This window comes from Antrostomus carolinensis, unplaced genomic scaffold (assembly GCF_000700745.2).
Source record: "Antrostomus carolinensis isolate BGI_N321 unplaced genomic scaffold, ASM70074v2 scaffold9653, whole genome shotgun sequence".
NCBI classification, from domain to species: Eukaryota; Metazoa; Chordata; class Aves; order Caprimulgiformes; family Caprimulgidae; genus Antrostomus; species Antrostomus carolinensis.
This window is the reverse complement of record NW_010304472.1, coordinates 28,282-49,382: the sequence shown is the minus strand read 5'-3', so window position 1 is coordinate 49,382 and position 21,101 is coordinate 28,282. Positions and strand designations below refer to the sequence as shown.

The 21,101-nt window shown below is 39.8% G+C and overlaps 1 protein-coding gene across 1 annotated transcript in view; it reads left to right on the top strand.

Moving 5' to 3' along the window:
• Positions 1–820: 820 nt before the first annotated feature.
• The window catches only part of DYM (dymeclin), a gene marked incomplete at both ends in the record, with an annotated part of 43,618 nt that continues 23,337 nt past the window's right edge, over positions 821–21,101 (top strand). Inside the window, 4 exons of the mRNA XM_029084142.1 lie at positions 821–1,003; positions 4,611–4,789; positions 11,007–11,132; positions 20,785–20,898. Coding sequence (XP_028939975.1) covers positions 821–1,003; positions 4,611–4,789; positions 11,007–11,132; positions 20,785–20,898 — 602 coding nt within the window. The remainder of the gene's footprint in view (positions 1,004–4,610; positions 4,790–11,006; positions 11,133–20,784; positions 20,899–21,101) is intronic.

Here is a 21,101-nt window from a genome sequence, read left to right as displayed (position 1 = left end):
TTAGTTTCAGAGCAGTGTAAGTGCTTCCAACTGGAGTGCTTTTTCGAGTTGTTTTATCTTCTGTAGGAATGTAAAAATATGAGGCTGAATTTAGTAATATTAACACTTAAATTTAAATTGCTGTTGATACAGCTTTTTTGCTAAGAAGTGTATTATTTGCTACTATGTTGTCTACCCACAATAATGAGCAATGATGATGATCTCTACAGGACTCTCAATCTGGAGGTTCTAGTTTTAAACAGTATTAGTTTTTGTTACTGTGTTTTGCTTAAAATATGCTGAGTTGATTAAAAAATAGAATACATGAGAAAAATCATAGAATCATAGAATGGTTTGGGTTGGAAGGGACCTTTAAAGGTCATCTAGTCCAGCTCCCAAATGCTGCATGATGGACCAAAATTAGTGCTATTAGAAAGGCTGCTGCATACAAGCTCCTTTTCCTCTCTTAACCTGTTAGCGTTATCAGGATTGCTACAGGAATCCTTCGGCTGGGATCTGCTCTGTGTTTAAGGTTCTCCCCTTCAAACATACCCTTTTGTTTCACCTCTCCTAATTCCTTTTTCATATATTCATATGACTTAATTTTCTTGGATTTCCAGTAGTCTTTCAATTCCTACCTCTCCATGCCCACTGCTGTGTGACTCCCAACATTTTCATTTTGAAAAATCAAGTAGCCAGACCTGTCATCTCGTAGTACAGGGGTGAACTGTTTTTGCCTCTTCTCTCTACCTGTCTGTCAGATGCTACCTTTTCCTCTAAAGGAGCTTTGTTCATTAAAATGTGAACACAGATAACATTTTTTTTCCCCTTTTCTCTCCAGCTGGCCTGTGGACAGTCTTCACACTAGGTGGGGTGGGGAGTAAACCAACGCCACAGCTGGAGCAGTGCTCCCCTCTAGCTAACCAGAGTCTGCTGCTTCTCCTGGTCTTGGCTAATCTAACTGATGCTCCAGATACACCAAATCCCTACAGGCAAGCTATTATGTCCTTCAAGAACACACAAGGTTTGTATCTGTTCTTAATTCTAAGCATGAACCGATGAAAACGAAGTGTTAAGTTGCTGCAATTGCATAAAGATTCTCTTTCCAAAATTTGTTTTCCCTCCAGCCAACCTGTGGAAGAACAGTAATAATGCATTTTCTTCTGGGAATTCTGAGGTGCAGTTCCTTAGCTGCTGGAACATAACTGAAGGAGCAAGGGGCAGAAGGATGCTCTTTCCTTCAGACTGGTTCAGAAGTTTTAGAAAGCTTCATAATTTCATGAAGTATAAATAAAACTGACCTGTAAGTGGGTCAGTTATCCAAGAGTCCACAGGAATCCCCTAAAACTTTATAGCACTTGGGCAAAGACAAAGACATTGGAACGTGTCTAGAGGATGTCACAAAAATGATCAGAGGGCTGGAGCAGCTCTGCTGTGAGGACAGGCTGAGAGAGTTGGGGCTGTTCAGCCTGGAGAAGAGAAGGCTCCAGGGAGACCTTCTAGTGGGCTCCCAGTACCTGAAGGGGGCTTATAAGAAAGATGGGGACAGACTTCTGAGCAGGCCCTGTAGCGATAGGACAAGGGGTGATGGTTTTAAACTAAAAGAGGGGTGAGTCAGACTAGATAGAAGGAAGAAATTGTTTTATGCTGAGGGTGGTGAGACCCTGGCCCAGGTTGCCCAGAGAGGTGGTAGAAGCCCCATCCCTGGAAACTTTCCAGGTCAGGTTGGATGGGGCTCTGAGCAACCTGATCTGGTTGAAGATGTCCCTGCTCACTGCAGGGGGTTGGACTAGATGGCCTTGAAAGGTCCCTTCCCACCCAAACTCAGTTACATGAATATCACTTGTTTCCACTGGTGATATTCATGTAACTGAGCTTCAGTTTGATTCCTGTGAACTTCCTGTGAGGGGCTGGTAAAGGTAAAGTGATATGAAAAAGAAAGGCTGGTTACAGTCATCGTGATCTGTAGCGTGTGCCTATAATATGAAAACTGGCTTTTTTGTTGGGGTAATTTCCTGATGAGTTTCTTCAGTACTGTTTAGATTTTTCCAGTTTTTTAAATATCCTTTAATAAAACCCATAGTGAAGTGCTACACACGTAAGTGCCATGGTTTAAACATCCACAGAAGTGAAGCTTGAAAGTCAGTGGACACTCCTCACTCATCTAATGAACCGTTGCTGCTTTAATAGAACGCGATGAATTGATCTGATTTTGCTGTCTGTGTTCAAATTTTCCCTGGTAAGGAGAAATACTCACCTGAAGCAGGACAATTTTAAATCAGTTGGTCCGTAATCATGATCAGTGATTGAAGGGGATGTGAGGGCAGAAATAGTAGGTTGGAAATCCAGGTTTTGGTCTCTTTGCCCGTTGGCACATCGTTTTGGGGAGAGGCAGGGTTTCAGTCGCCGATGGGCTGTGTCTCGTCTCCCGTGCAGCAGTGCCTCCCCACTCCTACAAGAAGGAGAAGCGTTTGCTCCAGTGCCTCCTGCTGAGTTCAACTGAATGGCTGGAGCCCTCGTTCCTCATCCAGGCCAAGACAAGCAGGAGCTCGCCGGCACGCCGTCTCCACCGGGCCCCCAGAAACCCAGTGGGAGCCAGAGCTCCTGTGGGGCTCCTGCGGGTTTTCCAAACACTTTTTCCTTCCAAAGAGGGTGGGGATGTTGTTCAAAATAAGTGACAACTGCCACGTTCTTCTATGCTGAAAGCTGGTTAGAAACTTTGCTAAGAATACGGGCTAAAAAGAAAGGGGAAAGCAAGACATCCACATCTCAGTGAGTGTGGGGAGTCTTTCTGTGGCCAGTCCCTACTAGTACAGAGATTTCTCCAGATGAATGGGAGAAAGTTTGGTAAGAAACCATGAAAGTGTTCATTTAAGAGCCAAATTGTTGGGTCACAGTTGCTGCCCCTGGGCACACGCATGGTGATACTGTTCTCACCGTTTCTGGGGTGATGCAGTCTATAATATCTGAGAAATCTTTTGGGACTTGAGGAAAAAGAAAGGTTTGGCTGAAGTACAGTAGTTGAGGCCTGTTATGCTGGTTATTGTAATATAGTTGGCTGTAAAATGGCTTGTAAAAATGCAGATTTTCAAATTTGCGTGTTTTTTTTTTTTTTTTTCCTTTATTCTCTATCTTTCCTTCTTCTCCTTAAAAAACCCTCTCCCTCTGTCCACAAATCACCGTGCAGGAGTAGTAGCAGTAGTATTGTCACTCTGTTTTAAGCAGCAGGGCTTTTCTAAGTCAATGCATTTTTTATAAATGATAAGCAATTCAGAAATCTGTAGTCTGTTATTGTGGGAACTAAGGAATTTTAGTGAAATTCTTCAACTTCGGACATCTTGTTTATAGAAATACAGAAATTTTTAAGTCCAGACCTTTAGTATACTTCAGTATCCAAACCGCTCTTACTCGCAGAATGTCCTCTTGCCCTGAAATTGCTGTAATTTTTCCATATGCTTAGCTTAGCTTGTTTGTGTGCTCAGAGAAGATAGCTTTTGTATTCAGTTGCCAGGATGCTGAAATAAATCAGCTCAAAAAGGCAAGACTCGTCCTACTTCATGTATCATCACAGAAGATGCATGTTTGGGTTGGATGATTTGAACAGAGCTGAACAGGAAAATTATTTTATAAAAATTTTCTGAAGCATTTTGAGAGTTGAGAAATGTACCTTCTTTGCACTGGAACAAAACCTTGTACTCTCAAAGAGTTTTTTTGGTGAGGAAAGCAAAGGCAGAATCTCTGAGTTGGGGAGATCTGGAAGCTGAATAAGGACATAAATCTGGCTTTCTGCCCTGAGTATGAGTGCATCGACTGTCACACTTGCTTTTTCCATTTCCTCTGGAAATTCCTAGATGTTAGAGATCTCTGCTGATGGACATTTTTGTTGAAACTGGTAAAGTTTCTTGTTTTATTCTTCTGTTTTATTCTCACTTTCAGCTCTGGCACAGATTATATTGTGAACAGGAACAAACTTCTGTTACTTTGAGTGATGCTCGACTATGTGATGTCGTGTTTTAAATCACTTTAATCCACTAAACTTCCCACTGCACACAGACAACACCTATGTTTCACTGAAAATATACTGGTAGTCTTGACCTATGTGCATCTGCCATTTGTGCCAAAAAATGGATAGGAGAGAACTCCACCCTGATGCCACTGAACTAAACCTGGAAGTTTTGGTTGCATGATTTTGTAGAAATGCAACTGTAGTGACTTTTGAACTGCTTTAAATAGGATTGTGGTTAATGGCCAATATAACAGACACTCTCAGTTCCAGAGAAGACACTGTTGCTGCCTTCCTTGCAGCAGCTCCTGGGGTTGTTTTCCTTTCTAACAGTGAAAACCATCAGGACAAATGGAGTAGCTTTATGAAGAAAGATGCATGCCTTGTGCAGATGCAGGGGTGTTACTGGGGCTCATGTGGCAGGATCAGCTTTTTGGCACAACTGAAGCTTCATGAGACCCTATTAAGGTTTATTACCATCGATGATGAGAGTCACGGATGATTTTTGTTTTGTCCTTACGATGGTGTCTGTATTCCCCCCCCGCCAGAGATTTTTATCAAGTTAACAAGTAGTTGGATGGCAAATGTATTTGTTAAAGCTTTTATTTTTTTTTTTTCTTTATTTCAGATAGCACTGCCTTTTCATCATCAAATCCACACGCTTTCCAGATTAATTTTAACAGTTTATACACAGCTTTGTGTGAGCAGCAGAAATCAGATCAAGCAACTCTTCTTCTATACATGCTTCTGCATCAAAATGGCAACGTACGGACGTACGTTTTGGCGCGAACGGACATAGAAAATCTTGTAAGTCTCACTCTGCCTTATACTCATCACGAGGGGTTGGTCCTGGAAGCTTGGCTGTCACTAGCTGCGAGTGTCCCCTGTTCTGTGGCGGAGGCAGGAGGTTCTGGTTCACTTATTCACAAGTTCTAACTCACTTATTCATTTTTATTATGTCATCTCAGGAGTATGAAGCTCAACATTGCACTACAGTAAAGGATAGTACTGATGAAGCTACCAGGCTGTCTTTAATTCCCTCTTTCTCAGTGCCACTGTCTGATCCACGTCAGAACTGCTGACCTCTGAGCAGGAACTGGTAGCAGATACCATACTATGCATGATTGTGTTTTTCTTGTCTAGATATTCAGGCCAAAAAGTTACTGGGTGCATACAGGGAAAATAGTTAACAAAATGAGCTGTAACTTGACTGATGTGCCCCCTGTCTTACAGGGTTGACATGAGGCTGAAACTCCTCAAGGAGCAGCTGACAGATTTTATAGAAATGCAACTGTAGTGACTTTTGAGCTGCTTTAAATAGGATTGTGGTTAATGGCCAATATAACAGACACCTGGTACAGTTTTGGTAGGTTCTAAATTAGCTTATGCTCCCCACTCTGTTTAGTAATGTCACAAACCACTTAAATCTCACTTATTAAAAAGCATTCCTTTAATAAGATAATGGCTGTCTAGGGGAATTGGTAAGGGAATAGAGAACCCTTTCCATTTTAATATTTGAAATCTTGCCAGATTATTAGATCCCTTGCTTGTTTGATGGCAGATATGGAATGAGTTTGGTCTTGGTCCAAATTCTAGCAGATATATTGCTAAAATCAGAGTTGATAGATACTACTGCTGGCAAACTTGGGTGGGATGGTTGATACCGAATTGATTCAAGTCTGAACTCCTGTGTAGTCAGCTGCAGATTATCTAGGTGAGGACTGAGTCATTTTGCATGAATTCTGTGAACAAATGGTCATATTTAATTTTCTAGGCTGTTAGTATGTGATAGGATGTTTCACAGCTGCTAACCATATAAAAATAAATAAATAAATCAGAAAATCCCAGAATCAAAGAAATAATCAGCAGCATTAAACACTTTACAGGAAAAGCTGAGAAAATTGAGAAAAGCATCACTGAAAAGTCAACAGCATGTTTATTTTTTTTAATACCAAAATTTGAAACTGTCTGCTCTCATTTTACTCTTCATGCCTACTGTTGCTTTTTGTGATCACTACTGACATGTTACTGAGTTCTTTGTTAAATCCCCTTTTTTTTAATGGGCTGATAGTAAGAATGAGCAGCAGCCAACTGACGAGAGCAGTTTTAATTACTTAGTGCAGGCTGAGCCAGACACAGAAAGGATTGGGGGTTACTGGACAAAGAAATCAGGATCTCCTAATTACAACCCTGTGGTGAAAAAGGCTAATTCAGTCTTTGGCTTGTAAATGAGACGAAGGGGCAGGAGTGATGGAGCTGGTTATTTCCTTCCCTATATGGCAACTGCAAGAGTGGTGCTAACATGCAGCATACTATTCTGATGGTGTACTACCATACTTCATGAAATATTTACAGCTATTGAAAAATGGAGAGAGTATAGAGAAACTTTTTTTCTTTTTTTTTTTTTTTTTTTTTACTTTAAAATGAACAACAAAACTGGGGGAGGCTTAGAAATCTAACTTAGCTCAGCTGGTCAGAAAAGAGCTTGAGGAGCATTAGGATGTGTACGTGCCTTCACGAGGGGAAAGCACTGAACAGAAAGGACTCTCTGCTTGGAGAGAGAGTTGTGATAAGGACTAAAGCCTGGAGGCCTGGAGGTTGAATCCCACAATTTAGAGATATGGGAGGAAAACAGTGAAGGTAATTAATTCAGAAGCACAACAGTGCTGTCTGTGTATATCTTTGAATGAGGGTGGATGACTTTTTGGAGGAATGTGGCATAAGTTAGTAGCCTCTTCATACAGAGGCAGTTGGGTGAAGTTTAAGAGCCTGTGTTCTATGAGAGATCAGGTCAGCAATCAGCTGAGTGCTCACCTTAAACTTTTAGGGGTTTTGCAGATTGTTCCTTTTTCACTGCGTTCAGTACATCACATGTGCTGTGTTTTCCCCTATTTTAATACTTTCTGGTTTTGGTGCCCAGGAAGCATCACTAGCAGATGTTCTGTGACATTTCCTAGGGGTTTTTGAAACGTGTCTTTGCTCTTTTGTAACTTCAGTTTAATTTGTAAATTGATTCAATGTGTTTTTGTTAACTGCTGTGATAGATAATGTCTCAGCTTGCTTCCTCATTTGTGTATAAATCTACCTCTGTCAGATATATATAAATACCTTTATCTTCTGTTGGGCTTTATAATGGTTTATCATTAATAAGGCAATTTATCTCTTTTGCTTTTATAACAATCTGCTTGGTAGAATGAATAGGATGTTTGTGTGTCTTCCATAACTTGTAGCATGTCACTTTGTATAATTTTATAAAAGAGTTGGGTTAAATATCTGATGCTGTTAGGGGATGTTCACAACTTCATCTGGAATTTGGCAGCCTTCTTGAAAGTACTTGTAAGGATTTTCCAGGAAGTGTTGGGACTGGTGAAATAGAGGTCAAATAGCAAATTTTTTCATAGCCATAGTGTTGCGGTCGGTGGGTGGATGAATGCTGAGCTGCCTTCTCTTTGTAAGAGCAGATAACACCAGTATTGCAGGTAAAAATGCCAGTGAGATGTCTGCTTGGAAGAAATGAGCTATCTCTGTTGAATATGTTTGCTTTGGCTGCTGAGCTGTGCAGCACTGCTGTATGCTTGGTTGCTGCTCAACAAATCTAGAAAGAAATAATGTGTATGATGCTGTATTTATATTAATTGATGCAGCAGCAGTATTTTTTCCTGTAGTATAAATTTGGCTTAAGCAGGTTATTTGTGTGGCTATGCAGTCTTGTATTTTGTTGTATACTGAAGGCAAGCTATTTTAAAACTCTTTGCTGAAGAAACTGCTCCTGACCTTGGACTGAATATAGCACCTGCAGTTTTCAGTGTCTATTTGTACCTGCCCTTTGGTTTGGGGATTGAAAGTAACTTTTTAATGGTGGCTGTGTCTTACCAGTTAAAAACTGGAGGGTTGTTAGTAGTAGTGTCGTAATGATAGTTTACTGACAGTGAATCAAAGGGGCAGTACAAAAAGAAGTGGTTAACATCTTTTCAATACCTAGTTGGACAATGACAGTGCATAAGAACATAGATATAAAAGTTTTAATGTATGGGTATAACATAAAAGTGTAGAAATGCATTTTGATTACGATTCTAGATAAACTTGAATATAATTTGCCTCAATTTACCTTTTAATATAATTAAAATTTTAATTTAATTTTATATCCTCACCTTTTTTTTTAATTTAAGTGGTGGCTTCTCTACTAGTTTTTGTTCTGACAACAGTAATACTGTCCTGAAGGAATGTGCACCTCAACAACCAGGTGAAAGAAAAGAACAAGTGTTCTTGAAAAGAACAAGTGTTCAGAGGAGGAAGGGTTGTGGAAACTGTATTAATTGATTCAGTTTTAATCTGGAAATGGCAGGTAGAGGGACTTAAGTTGCCATTTACCTCTTTGAGTTTGGTCTGGTATATAGATGGAGAGAAATCTGAAAGAGGAGTGGAAGGAAAACATGGCCAGGGGAGTGGAGATGGGAAGTGGCAGGACTGAGTGCAGTGATCTGGAGAGCCAAATCGCTCTTCAGAGTGAGTGTGGTTTCAGTACCTACTCTGAAGTCATAGTAAAAGTACTTTCATATGGAATTGTCTATAATGTCTCAATGTCAGAACCAAGGTACCCTTTTTTAATGTAGTTTGTAACAAAGCACTTTTAGACACTGTCCCAGGCTGGCCAGAGAAGCTGTGGCTGCTCCTCCCTGGAAGTGTTCTCGGCCAGGTTGGATGAGGCTTTGAGCAACCTGGTCTAGTGGAAGGTGTCCCTGCTGCTGGCAGGGGGGTTGGGACTGGATGGGCTTTAAGGTCCCTTCCAACCCAAACCAGTCTGTGATTCTGTTCAATACTTTCAGGACTTGGAGCACTTAAGGAACCTGAACACCCTTTTTCAGCTGCAGTTTGACATAATATTAATGTGCATAGACAGAGGAGATGTGTTGGGCCATTCTGAAGGAGTACACGGGTATTTGGGAGCTGTCTTAAACACTCAGAAGTTGTTCCACTGGTTACCTCCAGAAAGGTTTTTGTTGTTCTCCCTGTGAAGTCAAGTTGTAAATGCAGTTCTTGTTAGTTTTATATTGCCAGCTGTTATATGTAGCTTATCAGTGTTATATCACTTATAACTGTTATATGTAGCTTCCACTTCTAGTGGAAGGTGTCCCTGCTGCTGGCAGGGGGGTTGGAACTAGATGATCTTTAAGGTCCCTTCCAATCCAAACCATTCTATGATTCTATGATCATAATGCTTGGACTTGGAAATGACTTTCAGCTCATGCAATGCAAAGCTACATATGCTATAAATATTTGAGATGGAAGTAATTTGAACAGTGGACTAATTCAGTGATGTTTGTCTCCCTTTTTCTACACCCAAGGAAAAGGACTAATGTTTTTTCATAGAATCCCAGGCTGGTTTGGGTTGGATGGGACCTTAAAGCTCATCCAGTTCCAACCCCCCTGCCAGCAGCAGGGACACCTTCCACTAGACCAGGTTGCTCAAAGCCTCATCCAACCTGGTCTTTTTGCTATACGCTAAGTAGATATTCTAGGAAAACTTGGTCTTTATTCTCAAGACCTGTATTCACAAAACTCAAAGGGATCAGCTGTGGTTCTAACTGAGGAGAGATGCTTATGAAGGATCCTTTGAAATGATAAAGGAAGGATGTTTACAGGCTGCCCAGGGAGGTGGTGGAGTCACCTTCCCTGATGGTATTTAAAAGATGGGCAGACGAGGTGCTCAGGTTTATGGTTTAGAGGTGGAATTGGCAGTGTTGGGTTTATGGTTGGACTTGGTGATCTTAGAGGTGTTTTCCAACTACTACGATTCTGTGATTCTGAGTAAATATTTCTTCCCTCTGCTGCTGTTGTGGTATTGTCTTGACCTTGGCCAAAGCATCTGTCAAAAGATTTTGTGGCCTGCAGCCCTTACATCAATCTCATTGGTTTTAATAGAAACTGTTGTGTGTTTTAATTTATTCCAACTGTTTTAGGACTGGTTGATGGCAAGAGAACATTCTGGTAACTTCAGAGGCTTGTGAAGCACTCAGTGTCCTGGGCGCTCACCAGAATAGGTTTCACATGATTCATCCTGCAGCAGTCACCCTGTTTTGAAAAACAGCAAGTCTTTAGGTGTCTAGAAGTTTCTTGGAATGAATTCTGCATCTCATCCGCTATCTTGGAACTGAGAGTTTTCTCCAGTTCCTTTTTCCAGGGTATTTTGTGATTTAGGCCTATTTCTGCAGCCTGGGGAAGCCACGTTGTACTGAGCCAGTGGAAAGCTAATTTTCACTTGGTAGAGAGACAATGTTTGCATCTGGATTAACTTTAGACTAGCATTCAGGTATGCTTGCTGTTGCAATGAAATCTCATTTTCATTATTATTGCAAGACTTTGGCTTGAGCTGTTCATCCTGGTGGAAATGTTGCAAGACCTTGGGCTGAACTCTCATTGTAATGTCAGTTCTCTTTGGCTCGGTGTATTATCTCAAATTGGAAAAACAGGCATTTTCTAGTTTTAACCCGACCCAAACTGGTTCTTTTCTGGGATTATCTCCACACGCCAAAATAGGATTTGAGTTTCAGGTCTCGAAATGCCTCTGTGCACCTCAGCTCCAATATGCCTGGCTATATTTGATGAGGAAGGTCCTTTCAGACGAGGCTTGTGCTAGCACAAATGGTTAGAAACAATTGTTTTCTTCTTGAACATGTGAAAATCTTGTTTAACAACCTTATTTTCCCATAGTCTGGAGAGGAACTCAAGCTTTCAGAGCCTATGGTAACTGGTATGGCTGGAAATCTCATTTATGAAGAATCAAGATTCCATATCTGCCCACAAGAAAGGGTTTGTTTAGACTCTCTTGTGGAGACAGAATAAAACAGATGGAAGGTGTTTGAACTCTGTACGTCACTGTTTAGGAGTGGTTATTTCAGGAGGGAGAAATTGCTATGATATTGCTAAGGGCAGGGCGATACACGGGAGGTTTAGTGCCTCGTCTGTTTATTGTCTGAGGTATTTGAAAGACTGAGCTAATACACAGGTTTTTCCTTCCCTAAAGGTTCTGCCAATTCTTGAAATTCTGTATCACGTTGAAGAAAGGAATTCACACCATGTTTACATGGCTCTAATAATTTTACTGATCCTTACAGAGGATGATGGCTTCAACCGATCCATCCATGAAGTGGTGAGTTGTTGTTCTGGTAGATAATTCCTCAGCTCTAAAAATTGTTTAAATAATAATTTTTTTTTTAAAGATGCATATGTATATCTGTTTCCTCAGCAAATTCGTCCAAATTTGATGGCATATATGTGTTTCTTTCATAAGGACTAGTAACTAGAAGAGCCATTTCAGAACTTCCCTGAGTAAAGTGAATGAACGCAGAGGAGTTGCTGCACATACCTCTTTTTTTATGTCTTTTTTTGGTGTTTCTTGTTGCAAATTAACATAGTAATAACCAGTCAGATGGCTAAAAGATGCTGAGTTTTTTTGCCATGGAAATTGGGAGGCTAGAAGAGAGAGAAAACCAAAAAACATTTTTTATTTTTCTTTAAAAACTTTGCTTAACGAGTTTGACGCAGCTGAGAGGATCGTTTAGTTGGAGTTTTATTTTCCAGATTGAATGTTACTTCCTTACTTGGCATTTCTTTTTCTTTCTGCTAGATTAATATCTATTTTATGTTGTCCATATAATATGATCCGAATTTTGACTAGCTTTGATGGGCCTTGACCGTCTGTGCTGGAGAATACCTTGGATAATTACTTTCCAGTTTCCTAGCTTCTAAAGCTACAGTAATGTAGAATATATCTGCACTGATTTTATTTAATTTTTTGACTGAGACGTGGAAACTCTGTTTTTGGGGTTATGTGAAATTAATGAAATGCCAAAAACTGTAAGAAAGCATCAAGGTATCTAAACAGAACTCTTATGGCAGGTAGATTTCCAGCCTGTTTGTTGGAAATGGCACCCTTGCAGTGCTCTTCTTATTGAATTGGAAGGCTTTTTCTTGCCCCCTGCTCTTAATCTTGGTGTCACATGAATGGATTGGATGCAACAAAGGAGAAAGAGGAGGTCTCCCCTTGTTCAAAACTTCAACTGTGCATTCTGAAAGTCACCAAAATAAATTACGATACAGACGAGGGAGTTGATGACAGTGATATGAAATCTTAAGTATTCCTCACAGAAATGATTCCTTATCTTATGGAAAAACCATATTCTGCTATACTTTAAAAAAACAAAGTTACTTTCTTGATTGACTTGTTTCATTCCTGAACTTTACAGGAGGATGTGGATCTCAGAATACAAATGTGAGCGTTACATCTTGTCTTGTGAACTGCTGGGGAATGGATGTATGGGTAATGGGTTCCTATAGATACCGTGATGAGGAGTGAGTATAGTTAGTGCCCCCCTTTGTGGAAAAAGGATTCAGAGTCATACTGATAAATCCCTGCCTCTCACTCATCTTTTTTAATTATTTAAATGGATGTTTCCAGGTATGAATGACCAAGTTCCCATTCAAAACCTACCTATAAAGTAAGAAATCAGTCTCATACTTTTCTTAAATATCAACTTCACATCACCTAAGGGCTGAGAGGGTGTTACAGGGCAGCAAAGTGATAGTCAGGAAAGCTGTATAGGTGTTTCTGTAAAATGTGGACATCTAGCATCAGTTACACAACTAGAATGAAACTCCTATTCACTGCACATATTTATAAAATTTTAGCAATTACAGCAGGATTATTATTTTTTTTTCCCCATCACTTGGGTAATGTATAAAGAAAAAAAGGATTTGATGTATTTTAGATCAACCTGTTTTTCTCTCTGCAGCTGTGTAGCGTGTGTACTGTTCTTATAAGAGGCGTGACTGCCCATTCCATTTATGGGCTATTTTCTTTTGTGGTATTTAACCCACATTTATTTATTGATTTTTAAGATTAATTTTAGTAAGCACAGTTTTATAAATCTCGTGATTATAACAACTGGTAAACAGCTCAGGAAACCACAGAAACTCTTTTTGACTGCTGAAACATTTTTTGTTTAAAATGAATGTGATCTTAACTGCCTGGAAAACGTGATCAAAACCATAGGTCCTGTTCCTGCAGTTGCCCTGATGCAGTTAGGTCCCTGCAACCATGCAGAGCTCAATTTCTCTCACTAGTAAAAATAACAACAACAGAGTTAATGAGTAAATGCAAGAATTCCCTAAAGGGGACAAGTATTTGTGATTTTCTTCTCTGATTTATGAAACTGTAAATAAAATTACATCCAGTGTCAAAATAAAATCATATAGTACCTTATGTAGCAATAACCTATACCACTAGTATAGTATTTATTTATGCTGCAGTAAATAGTGGTAGACTGTAAGTCACAATTTAACTGTGTTTACTTCTAGTGTGTTAAGAAATATCCCACAAGCAAAGTTATGGGAAACTGAGACTGAGAATTTCAGTGCTCAGTAGATAAAGAACCGAGTTCCTTTTCTTTGCACCTGTAGTTTTTGCACCCAGAGTTTTGTAGGTGTCCAGGAGCCTGATGTTAAAAAGAATAATTAATCAAAACCTCTTAATTTATTTTTATTAATTAATTTTGCGAGACGACACCAGGTCCGAGGTTTTTGTTTGTCTTTTTTTTCCTTTTTAATGTTATCTGCAAACCAATGAGATTGTTCGAACCGAGGCACTGATTTTAGGTAGATGATTTTGAAATTTAAGGTACTTTCACGTTTCATGCTTCTGAAAATCAAAACCAGGTGAGGGACGGTGGCCGTTGCTGCTGTTGTTTTTTAAATAGGCATTTCATTGCCTACCTGCTTTCTTTTATGGGGGAGAAGAGAGTAAAGGTGGCAGGGACTGGTATGTAACTTTTTAACCTTTAATTTTGGTGGGTTTTTTTAAAAGTAATGGACTATTCCAAGGCATAGTTGTCTCAATGAATGTAATTTTCTAGGACTGGTGTTTTTAAAGTTTCATTGAGAACCATTGGCCATTTCTGGAGTGAGACCAGGGCCTGAACATGTCTTGTCCATGGTTACAACTGTCAATGTGTTCTTGAACAAGCTCTGGTAACTTCATGTTTTGAATTAGGAACTTGACATTTGGCAGGTGGTCTTTGTGCTAGGGCTCTGCTGCTGATAATCTGACTAAATTTGATCAAATTAGGAATCTCAGGGGGAAGGGGAACAGTCTTATTTCCATCTGCAGAGCAGATGCATAGCCGGAGGTGGCCTGATGTCAGTGGTGACTGAATATTCTCATTTTGCTGCTCCCAGAGCCAGCTGGGCTGTTTGCATCCTCCCCTGCCCACGGATCACGTATCAGTTAGAGAAGACTGAGAAGGGCCCTTATAAATGCTTATAAATATCTAAAGGGCGGGTGTCAAGAGGATGGGGCCAGACTCTTTTCAGTGGTGGCCAGTGACAGGACAAGGGGCAGTGGGCACAAGGAGGTTCCACTTAAACATGAGGAAAAACTTTCCTGTGAGGGTGCTGGAGCCCTGGGACAGGCTGCCCGGGGAGGGTGTGGAGTCTCCATCTCTGGAGATGTTCAAACCCCACCTGGACACTTTCCTGTGCAACCTGGTGTTGTAATCATTGGCTTCACTTTAGCTCCCCCCTGGACACTTTCCTGTGCAACCTGGTGTTGTAATCATTGGCTTCACTTTAGCTCCCCTGTGGGAAATAAGAAACTGCTGACAAAAAGTCAGGTACTAGGTAGCATGTGATTATAAAGATACTTAAAAAAATAAAATTAATGATCTCAACTTTCATTTTTTCTTTTCATAAATGGCACAGAAATGACCTCTGTATCTCAAACTGCATCAGCTTTCCTGCTAACCTGCATTTCCTGAGCCTACCGAATATGTCTTCAGTGGCTAGATCTTTTTTTAATTTTGGAATACAGAATCACACAGTTGGGGATTGGAAGGGACCTCGAAAGATCATCCAGTCCAATCCCCCTGCCAGAGCAGGAACCTAAATGAGATCACACAGGAAGGTGTCCAGGCAGGTTTTGAATGTCTCCAGAGAAGGAGACTCCACACCCTCCCTGGGCAGCCTGTCCCAGGGCTCTGGCACCCTCACTGGAAAGAAGTTTCTTCTCAAGTTGAAGCAGAACCTCCTGTGTTCCAGCTCACACCCATTGCCCCTTGTCCTACCATTGGGCATCACTGAGAAGAGCCTGGCTCCATCCTCCTGACATTCACCCTGAACATATTTATAACCATTAATGAGGTCACCCCTCAGTCTCCTCTTCTCCAAGCTAAAGAGCCCCAGCTCCCTCAGCCTTTCCTCAGCAGGGAGATGCTCCACTCCCTTCATCATCTTGGTGGCTCTGTGCTGGACTCTCTCCAGCAGTTCCCTGTCCTTCCTGAACTGTGGGGCTCAGAACTGGACACAATATTCCAGATGTGGCCTCACCAGGGCAGAGTAGAGGGGGAGGAGAACCTCTCTTGACCTACTAACCACAGCCTTTCTAATACACCCCAGGATGCCATTGGCCTTCTTTAGGTAGGTACTTCTTTAGGTCCCTATTTTGTAGTGATATTTGAGATGTATCTCTTGTTGCATAGGCCTTTGTGTGCATGGTTTTTAAAGCATAAATATATGAAGTGGGTAAGAATCAACTTACGAGGTTCCTCCTTTTTAGGAGATTCATCTAAAAACACCAAATTCTTTCAGCATAGGCTGGTACAGAACATGGTTATTTGAGGAAATGCAGCCTTCCCTGAAATACTTCATGAGAGAGAGGCTTTCAGGTATGCTAGGAATAAAGTGAGGGAGGAGAATTTGATGGATCCTAATTAAGATGCTATTTCAAATGTCTCTTGTGCCATGAAAGTGCTTTGAGAGGCATGGAGTTAAGTCGAGAAAGAGAGTGGGAGGTAAATGAAAGAAATGTACATGCATGTAGGATTTACAGAGCCTGGAAGGTTAAAATAATATTTTTTTAAAACCCCCAAAACAACAAAAAAGGCATTTTAAAGATAGTATGTGTAAAGTATTACCCTTGTCTAGAATAAGCTTCATAGGATTCTTTTTTTTCCACTTGTGTTTTGCTTTAGAATCTATTGTATGAGAGTTTTGATAAAATGTACGTTCAATTTTGTCTTAAGTATTACTTACTGTGGGATCCCAAACAGTACTAAGGGAAATACAGTATTCCCCAGCACCTTGTGTTAAATAATACTCTAATTTTGCCAGCAATGCTGCTGTCACAAATGCTGGGGAAAGCCATGGGACCTGTTGCAGAGCTCAGCTTGGGGTGCTCTGCAGTGGAGTCACCAAAAAACCAGTACCACAGGGTTGGGTGGCCTGGGCAGCTGGGCACTTACAGGGGCATCAGGCTGGGGGAAGATGAGAACATCAAGTATGTGATGGTGGAGGTTGCTTTCCTGCTCCAAAGGAGAAGTCTTATGAGAATTCTTCCTTTAAAAAAAAAAATATATATATATATTTTTCCTTTTAATTTTGCTGTTTTGAATGTTTCAGATTAATCACATACAGGTCCATCTCAACTGCAAATTTTGCTGTGAGTGAAACTGTTGGATGTGTTTCTCAAAGGTCTTCGTTGTCACTGTGCTATATATTTGATTTGATAGGATAGATCTTACTTTGCTTTGTATTTGGAGCTGATAAAAATGCTTTTAAAGGCATAGATGGGAGTATGGTGTGGAAAGGAGGGAGGACTTGATCCCAACTGATAATGAAAAGAAACCTTAAAGCAAAGAGAGCCTGTGACATACGGGTTTGGGATTTAAGGGCAAAAGTTGATGAATAAAACAAAGCAGAATTATATGTAAGATTTTGAGTATGTATTTCAGAGCAGGTGACATGAAACAATTCTAGTCTAACCTTTCCATTCTCAGTAGTAATACAACTTGCATTACTCTGTTGTTTGAGTACCTACTACGTCCTCAGAACAGTGTAGTACTTAACATTTTTGATGCTTCACAGATTGCAGTATAAATAATTTGCTTAGTTTATGGGGTTTGTGGGAGTCATGTGCTCTGTGTGTGTGTCTTACTGCAAAAATTAAGGCTGCTGACTAGAAAATAAATTCAGCAATAGGCATGCTGTAAAATACATCAAACACTGTGACTCATATTCAGAAGGATTGATCAACAGTGGTCTGTTGGCTGATTATATTGGTGATATTCCAAACCTCCAGTTTCGAGGAGCATGGGGAAAATTTAATACCAAAGTGGACTGATGGAAGAGAAACAAGGAAGGAGGATAGGAAACAAGTCAGAAGGAAGATAATTGAGAAAGGGAGAAGAACAACTTCCTAGTTAAGTGTTCTTTTTATAACACAACTTTTAATTTTTCTCTCCAAAGAAGTGTGTTCTATTTAAAAACAAGTTGTCATCTGCAGTGTCAACTGCACTGTTAATGTTCTTGTAGGACTCCTATATAGCCTCCTCATATTCCACTGCATGAAAACTATCATGTATTAAATATTTCAAGAATTAAGAACTTGTAACTATGCATAAATCCTATCAGCACATACTTTGGATTTGTTATTTTTAAGTGTCAGAAGATGATTAGTAACCAACTATGTTCACTAGCATTAGGATTTGATTTGTTTTTCTTTTTATTAAAGTAGCAACTGGTTATAATAATCAGGTTAGGCACTGAATCTTCAGTATACTTTTGGGCACACTTACATTAACTGAAATGCTTTGACGTGCTAAGTCAATTAATCCCTTAGCTTCTGCTAAAGACATGGGTTGTAAATGTGACTGCTGTAGAGAGAAGGAGGTTTTAATGTAGGGAAAATCCCTGTTAAATAAGATCTTCTGACAGTTCTGATTTTTGTTTACAACGGATTAAAAAATAAAAGTATACATAAGGGTGGTTAAGTGCAGCACATCAAGGTTCAGCTATGTTTTTGTTGCTTGTTAAAGAGTTTGCTCACGGATACAGAGAGAGATGCTTGTAGATTGAGAGACTGTCTGACAGTTTTTGGTGGTGATTCAGGAGTCAGTATAATTTTGATCTCTATAGAGACATTAGGGATATTCATGGCAGGCCATTATTTTGACTACAGCTGCAGCATTTCATTTTTTTAAAAGCCTTTGATTTGCCACCTGCAAAATTTAAAAGAAAAAAAATTGCAGATTTTGCATGGTGAGCCAAAATGACAATAAATGGAAGAATGTGATCCAGGCAAAAAATGTAAATCTTAAGGGAGGAGAAGTGCTTCTGATGGTCAAGTGACGTATCACAAATAGTAATGGGTTTAAACTGGTAAATGTGGTAAACTAAAACCCAAGTGTAAAAAAGTTATTAGTATTGAGATATGTGAGTTCTGGAATAACCTAACTAGTTTAAGGTTGATTGCTTGAGTCACGTAAAACAGGACTAAACAAAGATTTTTATGTTTTTTAAAAAACATTTATTTTATGCAGTGTAGGCTCTGAAGACCAATACTGTTTTGGCAATAGGATGGGATAACTAATTTCTTTCCATTTCCAATACAGTTATATGATTCATAATTTCCATAATAGTTATGAAACAAAGCAAACTGTTATTTAAATGTGTTCAGTGTGTGTAATGCTGTGGGGAGACAAAACCGAGCCTTAATGACTGGCGATATGTGTTTCAAAGTTAATACAATATTTTCTGATTGTAAACTCCAGTCTGTCCTCTCTTCACCTCATCTGCAAAACACCTTTGCACCTTTGCCTTTGTTTCTATTCCTTCTCAAAATATAGTAACCTCTATGCAAAGGTTTGCAAAATATGTAAATTGAATATAAAAGTAATTCTGAAAGTTTTTCACAGATCCAGGCTCTGGGCTGAATGGAAGAAGCTGTATTAATAAAATACCTCTTGGTCTCCTGTTTCCGTCTCAAGTCTGGGTGAAGAGGAAAAGCTTGATTAATATATTGCCTTTGAGCTGAACAGTGTGCATGGCCATAACTACTAATTCCCTTAAATATGTAGCATACAGCATTTCAAATGTCAAATTGACAACTGTAGAGCCTAAAAATTTGAGGCGACCTCTTTGAATTTTGGTTCTGTGCTCTTTTAGTGATGAGCAACCACGTGACTACATAATTTGTTGTATGAGACTTTAGATTCTGAAAGCATTATCTCCCAAGTGCTGTTTTTTAAAATATTACAGAATTTTACTAAATTAATATATACATATGATTTTAATTTTGCTTTCCAGATACCCTTCTTTCTCACAGATAGAATTATGGTTCTTTCCAGCAGAGTTTATATGAATATATGTCTCAGACAGAAGGGGTAAATAGTGAATAATCATCAGCAGCTTGGAGTAGTTCCCAATGTTCCCTTTTCCTTTGTCTTCTGCAAGTCAGTGGCCAACTCTCTATCTCCTCATAGGACAGTTGCTACTTCTCCATCCTCTCTTACAAAAAAAAGGTTTGTTGAGCAAACTTGTTAGCGGGAGGAAGAGGGAATTCTAAGCACAGAAATGATGTAAAATGGAGGATGACAAGTCTTTTCAGTCATCCAAAGAGAGGTGGGAAGAAAGGATATAGTCAGAAATGTTTTCATACAGCTTTCTGAGAGAAGGGTTTAATTAATAAAGTTGATTGTTGAGATTGATGGAGTTTGGGTTTTTTAAGACATCTGCATTGTTTTCATTGAACATGAACTTTCAATGAAACATACTTAATATATTGAAGATGATACAGAGTGTTAGCTTTGTGTGGAATAGTCCTTGTTAAGCAAATTCTGGTTTTGACCCAATAAATTCTTATTTGTTCAGAATAACCCTGAATTGATAGAGGATCTTCTCCATGTTTTTTAGGGCAGTTCCTGTTGACTCATTTTTACCAACTCTTTAAAGCAAGGGGGTTTTTTTGTGCTTATGTTTGCTGTATTGCTCCAGGTTGGTCAGCTGAATATTCTAAGAGGAAAGAAGGCATTGGATCAATCTGCAGTAATCTCAGAAATGGTAGTAAAGGAATGGAACAAGGGGAAATGGGTTTAAGCTGAAAGAGGGGAGGTTTAGATTAGATATTAGGAAGAAGTTCTTCACTGTGAGGATGGTGAGACACTGGAACAGGTTGGCCAGAGAAGCTGTGGCTGCTCCTCTCTGGGAGTGTTGATGGCCAGGTTGGATGAGGCTTTGAGCAACCTGGTCTAGTGGAAGGTGTCCCTGCTGCTGGCAGGGGGGTTGGAACTGGATGAGCTTTAAGGTCCCTTCCAACCCAGACCATTCTATGATTCTGTGATTCTAAACTTCATCCACCCTGACAGCAGAGAGCACTGAAAGATATGAAGTTCTTAACCTAGCTGATGGCTTTCTCTGACTTACGAAGGGAAGAGACCTCACACTTGGCAAGAGAAAGGCTTCAGTTTGAAGTCAACAGTTAACCTGTAGATCCACCCCACGACCTTCAGCGTGTGTGCTCTTGCCGATCAGTCGGAGCTCTTACCTGCTGCCTCTTGCCCGACCTGTAATGAGGGAAAATGGGAAGGAACTGACAACATTATTCAGGTGTTTAGGGTGGAACTGGAGACTTTATAAAGTGTAAAGGATAAGATCGAAAAGAATATAGGAGTGTGGTGTCACAGGGCGAAGAAATTAAGGAATTGCCAGATTTAATCATCTTTCTACACTTAGTGTGTTTCCACATGACTTATAATAAAGCTGATGAGATCTGCCAGGTGATAATACTGCAGAAGTCTGGAGTTTTAATTTTTTTTTTTTAATTCTTACTTTAGAATACAATAGTTTTGGTCACATTTGAGACTGGAAGCTAATTTACCTTATCTTAAGGAATGCTAGAGCCCAGACAACTTTCTGTGTTCTTATTCAGACCTAGGTGCTGAAGAACTTTGTTCTGGGTTGGTTTTTTTTTTCAGATACTGAAAAATATCACTTGGTATGCTGAGCGTGTCTTAACAGAGATCTCACTTGGGAGTCTCCTGATACTTGTCGTGATAAGGACCATCCAGTACAACATGACACGGACAAGGGTAAGAGTTACGTGTAGCACTTAAGCACGTAGTGTGGATGTGGATTTCTAACTTCAATAGCATGAATTCAATTTCAAACAGGCTGTGGGATTTTCTTAATTCTGTTGCAACCAGTTGGCATCTGAATTTACAGGAGGGCAGGATTGGGAAGATCAGCTGTATTAGCTAAGCACAATATTAAGTGGTTCTTAACTTGTAATACC